At 36.2% G+C, this 12,562-nt stretch overlaps 1 protein-coding gene across 1 annotated transcript; it reads right to left on the bottom strand.

Annotated features, from left to right (window-relative positions):
- Window positions 1–1,872: 1,872 nt before the first annotated feature.
- Window positions 1,873–11,712, bottom strand: macc1 (MET transcriptional regulator MACC1). Its single transcript, XM_052143303.1, has 5 exons — window positions 11,619–11,712; window positions 9,902–10,064; window positions 7,582–9,638; window positions 7,291–7,479; window positions 1,873–4,801 (listed from the first exon to the last, which is right to left on the bottom strand). Exons 2-5 carry the CDS (start codon window positions 10,023–10,025, stop codon window positions 4,598–4,600), a joined length of 2,574 nt encoding a protein of 857 aa, XP_051999263.1. The 5' UTR covers window positions 10,026–10,064; window positions 11,619–11,712; the 3' UTR covers window positions 1,873–4,597.
- Between the last annotated feature and the right edge of the window lie 850 nt (window positions 11,713–12,562).

Below are 12,562 nucleotides of genomic sequence, written 5' to 3'. Positions count from 1 at the left end.
AGAGTTCTCCTCGATGGCGCCCACAGTTAACGGCGAACCGCAGGCCAGCAGAGTCTCCTCCACGAACGCGTGGAGCGTCCAGCCGCGCGTTGCCTGTGGCAACCGCTCCTTAAGTGCGGGGTGCAGATTGCGCCTAAAGAAGACCACCAGAGAGGAGTCCGGGAAATCCGAGATACCCGCCAGCTTAAGGAAGTCGCGGATGTGGTCCTCTACAGGGCGGTCCTCTTGCTTCAAGCAGAGCAGGTGGAAGTTTGCTCGTTGAACCGCTGGATCCATAGTGTGGTCGTTCGTTCTGTTATGAACGAGCAGCGAAGGCAGACGAGGAGATGCGGATCCAGTTGCAGTTCAACTTTATTTCATAAACAAACAGGCAAAACACAAAGGAAAACCCTCAATGGGGAAATAAACAAAACTAGAAAACACGGGCAGGGAACACACACCAGGCTAACAACATTCAACGAACGACAAGGAGTGAACAAAAAGCAGGGCTTAAATACACAGTGAGTGATGACAGAATGAGACACAGGTGAAAACAATGAACAAAATGGCAGTGATGATGGCAGGTGGATTCTGGGAAGTGTAGTTCTAAACAATGACAAGTGAGACAGTGGAGCTAAACAAGGGACAAAAGTGAAAACTATGGAATGCAAAAGTGACAAAAATGGCAGACAGAGGGCAACAGTGAAACAAGACAAGTAATTCCTAACAGTTTTCCAATAAAAATATAAAAAAAATCCTTAAAACAAGATCATTTAGATCTATCTTGTTTTAGAAACAACACTGCATAATAAGATATTTTGGTTTTTCAGATAATGTATTTTTAACATGTGTATTTTGTCTTAGTCAGAACAAGTGAAAAAATCTACCAGTACTGAAGAAGTAATACAAAGTATTTTGAATATGTTACAAATTACAATTTAAGGCATGTATTCTGTAATCTGTAGTGGAACACATTTAAAAAGTAACCCTCCCAACCCTCCTTATGAGTAATATTTATCATAGGTATTAAGCCATGTGTTAATTTCTGCAATTAATAGTTGACTGTTTAATATGTTAAAAATATTTACGCAATTAGTGCAGAATCCGTTTTAATGGAGAATGGAACAACCCATTCCTTTTTAGCAGCTTTGTGAGGTAAATTGTCCCATTTCCTGACATACCAGGCAATATGACATAACACCATAAAGTATGAAAACAACTATGAAGTAGTGCTTCTCACCAAAAAAAAATCAAATATCAGGAACATGCACTTTCTGTTATGTTGTTTTGCCAAAGACTGTTTTTTATTGGTCTCTGTGGAAAATAATTATCTAATAAGGGAACTCTCTAACATTTTTAGTAGATTAGTGTGTAGGTTTGCAGAGGGAGATTTTCACACATTACTTCCTATTCTTTTTTGAAGGTTTTTGGAGGCAACACTGATATATCACCTTCAATGTCTTTATGCGCTGAAAAACTTAATAGTGTTTATTACATTCTACACTTACAGAAATAAACCTTTGGACAAGCATGATTTTTGTAGGATAGGTTATTTCACATTTACTGTTTATCAACATTCACAAAATAGAATTTGAATCTGAATATGAATCAGTACGAATAAAGTGAAAAAGAGTAAGCACAGTAAACACTTTTTTTAGTATAATCTCACAGTCAAAATACTGTTATTGCCATATCTACATACAGTGGCCCATTAAGTCTTTGAAAACTTGAGTCACACAAGAATGCTTGAATGAATGTCATTGTACTAGACAACAAAATATCAAACCAAGTGGCATTTATTTTATAAAGCAAATAACACCAAAGGCCACAGAAATGAAACAGGCCTATTATACTATATATATCTATAAACAAAATGAGACAAAAAAATGTGGTGTATATATAAAAACTATAACCGAAAGCATAAATGTCATATATAGCAATACAGTTTAATGTATATATTAAATACAATATATTTGTTTTCCACAAGCTCATGTTACTGTATTATTCAGGAAAGTGTTTATGATGTTTAAAAAAAAAACTTTGGGTTTTAGTTTTATATGGGTTTTAGTTTTATATCGTTTTTAGAACAAATAATACAATGATGACATACATTTACGCATTTGGCAGATGCTTTTATCCAAAGCAACTTACAGAGCCTTTATAACAGGGACAATCCCCCCGGAGCAACCTGGAGTTAAGTGCCTTGCTCAAGGACACAATGGTAGTGGCTGTGGGGATCAAACCTGCAACCTTCTGATTAACAGTTATGTGGTTTAGACCACTACACCACCACCACTCATTGGTGCAGCACTATATGTATATATATATATATCTTTGGTAGCATTAGCTGCCAATCTATTATTAATGGATGCTCATTTTATATTTTTTACAGTTGTTTTATATTTTGTTTACATCATACACTTAATTGGTATCATGATTTAATAAAATAGGGAAAATAGGTACATGTATCCATGTTAACAGTTGGGAAAAGTGTATAATTTCTGCACCACTAGCATCACCAAACGGAGTTGCAAAGATAATAACTTGTTTCAAACAGGTTTCCAAAACGTTCCTGTTTTCCATAAGTTGGACAAACATATAATCCCACCCCCCAACTCGTGCTATGAGTTGCTCTAACAGATCAATGATTTAAGAGTGCCAGAGAGCCACAATGCTTACATCAGAACATACAACTGTTTTACAAAAAATTTATTCTGCACATTAAAATTGGATATCAGAACGTATTCAGAAAATGCTAATCAATTATTTCTCAAAGACTGACTCTGCAGGCAGCTCATTCTTACGACATACATAACCTAGCTTTGTTAAACTGTTATTTATGGTACATAATCATGACATTCTCTAAAATCATTCAATATGGCTTAGCTGAGCTGAACTCTTAGAGAGCAACACTGAACAATGAGACTCTTAGTGGGATAAGGCTTAGGCAAACACACAAGTTAAATAAGCACACTGGAGATTAGGATGTACAAGAGATACGTCAGAAAGGGGTGAAGGACATTTTGGTGTGCGTGTAAGAGGTTGGGAATTTGAAGAGGCTATGCGTCTATGTGTGACTGAAAAACCAAGAGCGCTATAAGCAATGGACTGTACGTACTACTGAAATAGTTCTGAGAAACTGGCATGATTGAAGGCTAATGACCATTAGGAGTCTCATCCTATATAGCAATTGAAGCTGTGACATTGAGGTCACTAGATGCCATTGGTGTCTAAATAACGACATCATTTTTTAATCAATGAAAGATTTTGACAGATTTGAGGCTGAGCTGCACATTGCTGGACTAATCAGAAAGCAATGCAGATATTATGTCATGTGTGGTTATGATATGCTGTCCCTTGTGTTTTTATCATCGAATCAAATGAGATCTTTTAACCAATATTTCCTCAAATAATTTTTGAGCTCAAAATTATGGATAGGTCTAAGGGGGGAATTAACCCCCTATATTTTCCTTGTGCCTCTACAGTTCTGGATAGATGGCAAAACGATCAAGAGGGCCACCCTACTGCGGTCTGACGAAGAGACAAGCACTTGCCCACCCTTAAGAACCCCCCTCCCCCTCCCCAAGGATTGCATCCAAGTACCAGCCCTGGTCAAAATACATACACATTTTTAATATTATTATCTTTGCCCTTTATTATAGAGCTCCTTCATGACATAAATGGTTATATTTTAACAGTGTTACATACAAATCTACAACTGTATTAGCATAAAAAATTTTTGTGAAAACAAATACAGCAATATAAAATATATTTTACGGACACTTACATTTAAACACTGTAGTTTGCATATTTAAAATGACAACTTATCTCATACACATGATGCCAAACTCACAATTAAAAAAAATAGATAAATACAATTTGCCAGAATCAAGCACTATACTTAAGGGTAACAAAGTTAAATGACTTTAGATGAAAACGTAGTATAATGTTATAACTTGTGATACTGACACTATTCGTCAGTGTATCAGTATGTTAATACAATAAAGAATAACAATGGATCACTGTCTGCAAGGACCAAAACACATGTAACACTTCCATCAAATATTACACATATAACTTTGAATATTAATAACATATAGGTACAGACAGACAGTATGATTCAGAAAAAATGTGTTTAACTAAAATACAGAAAACAAAGTAGGTAACCTTGAGGCAGTTCATCTGGAATGCCATCACAATCTTTTATAGTAAATATGTGCCAACAGCTATTTATTCCCCTCAAACAACCCTTAAAATCTGTAGTATTGCATAAGGGACCTAATTACAAATATAATGTCCTGCCAGTGCAAATCTAATTACAACAGCCTTGCACTTGCATTTGGCAATCAGACAAAAGGTTTACCAAAGTTTAATTATTTCACCATGTCAAAGTAAATTCAACATGAAACAACAGTGCTGTAACTCTGTAGTCTGCTAAAACACAACACATATAAAATACAGACAGGTACACAGTAACGAAAATTCTGTACTTTTCAAAGAGCAAATGTCATTAAAAGTACACATGTTATCACATAAAAAAAAAAAATACCACACAGCTAACAAGATGAACATGGTTTACCTCAATATGAAGTGTGGGTGCACAAAAAGAGAGGCATCATTAATCACTGAGGACAATGGCAGCCCTCAGAATCTCCATGCAGTTGACGGTTATGAGAGCTCCGGTGATCTGTCTCCACTGCTTGGTCACTGGGCTCTTCATCTTATCAAGGGCCAGGTGAAGGTCCTGGATCATATCCCTGTAGCCATCTCCATACCGCTTACTCCAGGCATACAGGAAGTCATATGCAGGCTTCCACATTGACTAGAAGAGATCAATGTAAAATGATAATGTTGGAATGCTGAGATGACAAACAGTGTGTCTCAGAATGTGTTAGATTTTTTTTTCTTTTTGAGGTTGTGTTAATACATTTGTAAAGAATAGTTCATCCTAAACCCATAACACAATGTTTTTATGCATTATTTTATCCATCTTTTCAATTCAATGGCTGTGGATTGTAGGAACTAAAAATGAGGCTTCTCTCTTTCAAGTTGAACATGATAAGCAGGTGTTTTGATTCAGTAGGGAAATAGCTGCATCACACAATTCTTTGCACGTTATGAATTTAACCATTTTAGAAGACATTTTATATATAATTATTACATATACAGTTAAAGTCAGAAGTTGACATACAACTTAGCAAAATAAATTTAAACTCAGTTTTTCACAATCCCTGGCATTTAATCGTAGAAAACATTTCCTGTCTCAGGTCAGTTAGGATTACTACTTTATTTAAGAATGTGAAATGTCAGAATAAAAGTAAAGAGAATTATTTATTTCAGCTTTTATTTCTTTCATCACATTCCCAGTGGATCAGAAGTTTAAATAAACATAGTATTTGGTAGCACTGCCTTTACATTTTTAACTTGGGTCAAAGTTTTAGGTAGCCTTCCAGAAGATTTTTACAATGTTGCTGAAATTCTGGCCCATTCCTTATACTATTGTTTGTACAGACGAACGTGGTACCTTCAGGAGTTTGAAAAATCACTCTCAAGAATGAGCCAGAGATTCACAAGGTCCACAATTGTATTTTTCTGAGGTTTTGGCTGATTTCTTTTGATTTTCCCATGATATCAAGCAAAGAGGCACTGAGTTTGAAGGTAGGCCTTAAAATACATCCACAGGTACACCTCCAATTAGAATATCAGAAGCTAATAGGCTAATTGCATAAAGGATTGACATAATTTTCTGGAATTTTCCAAGCTGCTAAAGGCACAGTTTGTATTTAATTGTCTGTAAACCAATGTTGGAAAATTACTTGTCATGCACAAAGTAGATGCACTAAATTACTTGCCAAAACTATGGTTTGCTAATATGAAATCGGTGGTTAAATTTTTTTTTTTAATGACTTCAACCTAAGTGTATGTAAACTTCTGACTTCAACTGTACATGCTTGGTTAATAAAGATACAAGGGAAAATATTTGAGGTAAAAAGTACATTTATTAGTTGTTTCCAAGTCTTAACTGAATTATTGTTAGAGATGATGCATTACAGATTTGATGCTGACAGGTTTTGACTGAGAAGCAGATCTGTAATTAATGTAAAATTTTTCATCCAATTATTCTTTTTTATTTGGCCTAACTTGTGATCATAGGCAGTTTCATATGGCTTACAGTACATCAGTATAAAGTGGATTCAGGACTTTATAAGCTCCAGAACAATGTTGTCTTTGAATGTGCAATCTGTGGGTACACCAAGGTTCCACCAAATACATTTATTGAAAAGATGTAATTTTATATAGTCTAATACAGTATATACTATGCTTGTTTCTATGCTTATAATTCCAACACATAGGAAAAACTTTAATTAAAAATGTTTTTCCAGATCAGGTCGTTTGTTCTCATGAGATCTGGTAACACTGCAACTTCTATATTACCCATCTTCCCACAGAGCACTGTAAATTTAAAAATAACATTATTACCCATTCTTTTATTCATTTCTAACTGGTTACCATTTTGAAAGGAGGCTGCGGAAGTGGAAAAAAAACCACAAATAAAAAAACAGTTTCTGCTCAGCACGAAATATTGCATTTTTAATCCCTGGTTGATATTCCGTACTTTAAATCTTAAAAAGTATCATACAAGTAATCCATGTGATCCATGCGAACATAATAGTCCAAGTCTTATTAAGAAAATCGAAATGCAAGTCATTTTTCAGCAAAAATCTTAATGTCCATTGCATGTTCATGAGTGCTATTAGAGAAGCTCGCTCCCAGTTGCACACGTTCATGCAAGACTAGACTATGCATTCATGCGAGGCACTATCCACTGACTTGAAATCAGGATTCAGGAATGGTCCTTGAGAGTTCAGTGTCTTGTACCCCTTGTTTTCATTTTTCTCAAGACAGTCAGGTATATAACCAAGGTGCTTCTCCACCTCCAAGATTGATTTAGATTGCTTTGTCTGGGTGCTAAAGATGGGCATAGTTTGCTTCATCTGAGAAAGTACTGATAGAGTCATAGTTACTATTATCGAACAGAGATAAGGGATCCACTTTCAGGAAGTATCCACTGCCATTTTATTGAAAAGACAGACCGCAATATAAATTAAAACATCTCCTTTGGTGTTTGGCATAAGAAAGAAAGTCTTGCAGATTTGGATTGACAAAAGGGGGAGGGAATTATGACAGAACTTTCATTTTTGGTGAACTATTGCTTAATTAATGCAGAAGAAAATTTTGAACAAAATATTAAGAGAAAAAATAAAATAATACATAAGCAGAATTATAGTAAAAACTCTCATTTTAGCTCACCTGAGTACTAACTTCTCCATTTTTCCCTCTGTGTGGTGCCTCATAAGCAGCAATCTGAACATTTGAGAGTCTACCAAGACGCTCGGCTAGTTCTCTCCATCGCACTCCCAGCTCGACTGCTGTGGACAGAATCACTATGTCCTGGATGATATGGGCTACTAGTCCTTGAGCATCCATCTTCAACAGCCCCTGTGGGGAACACAAATAATTCAAGTAACCCTTTTTTCCCACTATAATTTGTTGTTAACATCAAGTATAAATATAGATAAATAAAAATAAAAAGATAAGTACAATAATAAGCTCATGTTGGAACTTTTTCTTCATCTTCTCTGCATGACAATCTTCCTTCAGCTTTTCAAGAACGCAAGCTACTTTTTCTGCCTCTGTTTCAGCATGTCTCCTAGAGCTAGCATCAATGGAGATGTCAGAGTAACCCAAAGCCTCAGCAAAGGTTTTCCAGCATTTTACATGATCCGTGACCAACATCTGAATAGCAGAGTACATGTATGTGAGTTTCTTAAAAGGAATTGCCATATTGTCCAGGAGAATTTGTGTGGTGAGCTTAATTCCATTGAAGTCGATGACTTGATCCTTCGTTATGACCTTCAGGTTCTTGCAGTGCACCAGGCCGATCCTTCCTCGAAGAAAACCAATATACCACTCCTTGACCTTTAGCTGACCTACAGATCTAACAGTTTCTTTGGAGAGCAAAGCAATTGTATCACCTTTAAAATACTCCAGAAGATATTCAACTCTCGGTTGTCGAAGAATGGATTTCAGTGCTACTCCGTACCACTGCAAATCCACAGGCCTGTCCTGAAATTTCTTGGTAAGGACTTCTGGGATGGATTCCTCGGGAATGGGCATTGAACGAGTTACTTCTCTCTGCCAGTCTGAACGCCTGTGGCCATGTTTGTCTGACCTCAGAGGGGAAGTGTCAGGGGAGGTAAAGCAAAAGTCTCCCAAAGCAAGACTCTTTGAGTCTTTCACCTCAATATTGAGTTTGAATGGACTCATCTCACCTCCACCCACCTTCGAAAGCTCCAATGGAAGATGAAGCACTCTGCCAGCTTTAAGCTGCTCCTGTTTGACCTCTTTATTACGATCAATTGATTTCACTTCAAAGTTTGAGTTCAACACACTTGAAGCAATGTGAAGATCTTTCAGACCATGTGGGTTAAATGTATTTTTCCCCCAAAGTTCCAAAACAACAGGGGGCAGGTTCCGGTTACCCCTCTGGATGTCAGAGAATGGGAGCCTGGGAGGAATATTGTTATGGCACGAGATGACCAGAACTATTTTAAGGGATGGGTGTATGTGCTTGGGCCCATAGACGGCCACCGTGACATAGCGATCCAAGTAATCCCATACTGACGTAGCAGGTGGCTCCAGAACAGTGGCCTCTGCAGCAGTTATGACATACATGTGAGGTTTTAAATCTAGGAGCTTCATTTGTAACATATCATTGTATACGTAACAATCTTTTAACTTCTGATAAGGTCCCTCTTTCCTTTGCGAGACCAGACCCACAAATGATGTCATAACGTGGCTTGTGGGGTCATTCTTAACTTTAGCAGCCATTCTCATTTCCAGCGAAATGCCCCCTGAAACATTGAGGTTACTGAAGTTGACCTCTAAAAGGGGGCTCAGAGTCATGGTGTAGTTGTTGTTTATTCCAGTGGGAGGATTTAGGATAATTTTGAGGGCAATTTCCTGGATCTCACCTGGGGGGATGTGTCCCTGAGGAACATGAGCTGTGATGTCAGTGTCGGGCAACTGCACTGAGCCTCCATTGTGGTCAATCTGGCAGACAATTTGGATGTCTGTGGCCTGGGTCTGAGCCCATCCAGGACTTTGCTTCATTAGGCTCAGGTCCAAGCAGGACCTGGTTAGCTGTCTATGACTCAGCCAAGCCATTTTGTAAGCTTCTCTGTCATTTTTCAACCACTCAAAATCAGGATTCAGGAAAGGTCCTTGAGAGTTCAGTCGCTTCTCCCTCTTGTTTTCCTTTTTCTCAAGACTGTCAAGTATATCTGAGGCACTTCTCCACCTCCCAGATCGATTTAGATTGCTTTGTCTGGGTGCTAAAAGATGGGCATAGTTTGCTTCATCTGAAGATGTGCTGACAGAGTCTTCATTATTATTATCGAACAGTGATAAAGGATCCTCTTTCAGTATGGACACACCAGAATCATAGGTGCTCATGTGTACGATATCATTTAAGAATGGATTTGATTGGCCCAGCTGATTCCAGAAGGGGTTAGTCATTTTTTTGGGATGTACATTCTCTTTCAGTAGATTTGGCCACTCAGAGGTTTTTCCAATTCCAATCTGATGAGCATAGCTCCCTAAGAAAAGAGAAGGTTTCAAATGACACAGGGTATCCACAAACTACATAAAGGTACACAATTCTAGAATTAAACTTGTTGATCTTGCGACAGATCAGTTTGTGTAGTATCACACACAAGTTTGTGAAACATTATCAATAACATTTTAAGAACTTTCTTCACAATAAAAATATACTGTATGAATGCAACACCTAGTTACTTCAATTTGATAAAATGGGGAGAGAGAGAGAGAGAGAGAGAGAGAGTTCTTTCAACATAATTACCATTAAAGTTGTTGTTGTTGATGGTCACATTCTCATCTAGATCTATCAGTGTTCCCTCAGATCTACTTCGAAGCAGAATCCCTGCATGATTTTGTGACTTTACCATGGCTGCCATCTTTAACATCCAATAACAAATGACAATAGTCTGTCTCTAATGTCAAAGCTATTGAAAATAAAAGAACACATTAACATGAGGCATAAATATAATGAGTGTAGCTATTGATTTTCTACTATATCACTGTCATTTAAAACTCACTTCCTTGAACATAATGACAAACAATTTATTTCCTCTTAAATATGCATTTGATAAATGAAATATTGTTTATTCAAACAATAAACATTAAACAATATACATTTATTCATTTTAGAGCTGTCGATTTAACATGTTAATTCAGTGCGATTAATTGTATTAAAAATAACGTGTAAATTTTTTTTTTTATGCAATTAATCGGAATGCCCCCGGATTGTAATAAGGAAGATTCCTGAGAAATGCAAGCTTGTAGTACCACCTGTTTACTCCAGAGGGCAGTAGTTGAAATTTCAGCTGTGTGGCAATGCGCAGTTTATACAGTGAACAAAACAACACTTCAGCAGACAGACAAACACAAACATGCATTACGTTCTTGCATTTAAACACTTAATGGAGCGCAAATTCGAACTAAGGGATCTCAGGATGTGTTCTAAGTATTAAACTATATTTAACTTGACAAATTATGTTTATGACGCAACGCACCCACGATGCTACACAAGCATGTCTATAGTAATATATGGTAGTAAACAATACATTGTATTCTAAAGCCACTTTTTGTATTGTCTTATCAATGATTAACTCTTCTGCCACAAGAATATAATGCATTTTAATTATCGTAATATATATATATATATATATATATATATATATATATATATATATATATATAATTTAAACATTTAAAGATAACTATGTATAATTATTTCATCATTATATATTGAATTATTGTTATATGAGGGGCTTTCTCAGCAAATATTTGTAAATGCGATTAATCGTGATTAATTAATCGGGACGTCATGTAATTAATTTGATTACAAATTGTAATCAATTGACAGCCCTAATTTATTTACATAAATGAATGTAGGCTATAAACTTTAGAAATAACCGAGACATAAAGAGGTTTATTGAGTTAATCAGTGAAACTTCACTTGTTTTAAATCATAGTTGTTTTGAGTCTCTGAATCATTGTCCATTATTCTCTCTCTGCGTGAATGACTCATTAAATCTGCGATGTGCTGTGGCAGTGCATGGAAACAGGTCTGTCTTGTCTGAATACGAGTGTCTCAAAACAAAGCTTTCTATCAGTGGCAAAATACTCTATTCAAATCAACACGCTCTAACACGCCCTGCATCAGCCTCGTCACAATACACCTGCTTGTCTTTTACCGCATACAGACGTCATCACACATAAGAAAACATAAACGTTCTATTCTATTAAGCATCGGAGCGGGCAACAATTCGCTTTGTAAATAAAAATACATTAATACAGGCAAGCATTTATGCCAAAATGATTAAAACGCGCAAACAACACACATGGTACGTTCTTTCCCAGCTAGCCTATACAGTCTATTTAGATATGTTTTAAAACAAATGAAAACAAGTGAAAAGTTTTGATGTAGTCAAGCTGATATTTTCCCACTTATCCAAGCTAAATCTTAGGATTGAAAAATATACATTCTCACTTACCTGAAACATGGTAGTTTCCAACTCAGTCCTCACGCGAACTTTTTTAATCGTCGGGGAGTGTCACCAACTGTACACCTTTACTTCTGTGCGCCTGTATGTGCTCGAATAGTGGAGAAGTGCATACTGGGATACGTAGTTCCAAACAGTCAAACAGTTGTGTTGAACGTCATCCTCGTGTTTTCATTTGACTGCACCACCCACAAATCTCCTCTACATGTATGCGCAGAGCGTCGCAACAACTGAAACTGCAGGGGCAAAAAGTGGTTTCGGTATTCAAATTAATAAGACAATATTTGTTTATAGCCATCTGTCTATGTGATATCATAACAATAACCTTTTCACACAAAATATATTTTATTCACTTCTAAATTTATACAAAACAACTTAAAACAGGTTTTAATAGAAATTATCTTGTATGTGAAAATTTCCAAGAAGAGTATTTTATAGTGTCATCATTTGGGGAAGCAGTGTTACAGTCTAAAAATAGAATCATAGTGTCATGTTAGTTTACAAAATATGTAAAATATTAACAGATACATGGAGCCTAGAGTTTGTTGGGTAATTAAAGGTGCAAATAAATGTATAAAGGTTATAATTCAAGTGCTTTTGGGAAAACAAAAGAAGAAAAAAGAAAGAAAAATAAATCAAATCTTGTGAGATATATACTTTCAGATGTCAAGAAGACTACATTTCTTCTCCAAAATATTAAATCCACCAATACAAAGGCCCAGTGATCTTCAAACCTTAGTTTAGACATGTTAATCACAAAATGTGCTTTTGAATTTAAGATTAATTTCACATTTCAGGGTCATAAATAGGTCAATTTTTAATTGAGACAGCTTTTTCAAATGGCCTCATTAAAGCTTTTGAAGAGTAGGTCTACACATTTGTTCCAGCTATATGCATCTTCATTACAGTGACTGACATATAGTGACTATTTTGTG

This window comes from Xyrauchen texanus, chromosome 15 (genome assembly GCF_025860055.1).
Source record: "Xyrauchen texanus isolate HMW12.3.18 chromosome 15, RBS_HiC_50CHRs, whole genome shotgun sequence".
NCBI classification, from domain to species: Eukaryota; Metazoa; Chordata; class Actinopteri; order Cypriniformes; family Catostomidae; genus Xyrauchen; species Xyrauchen texanus.
This window is presented reverse-complemented; position numbering and strand designations above follow the sequence as displayed.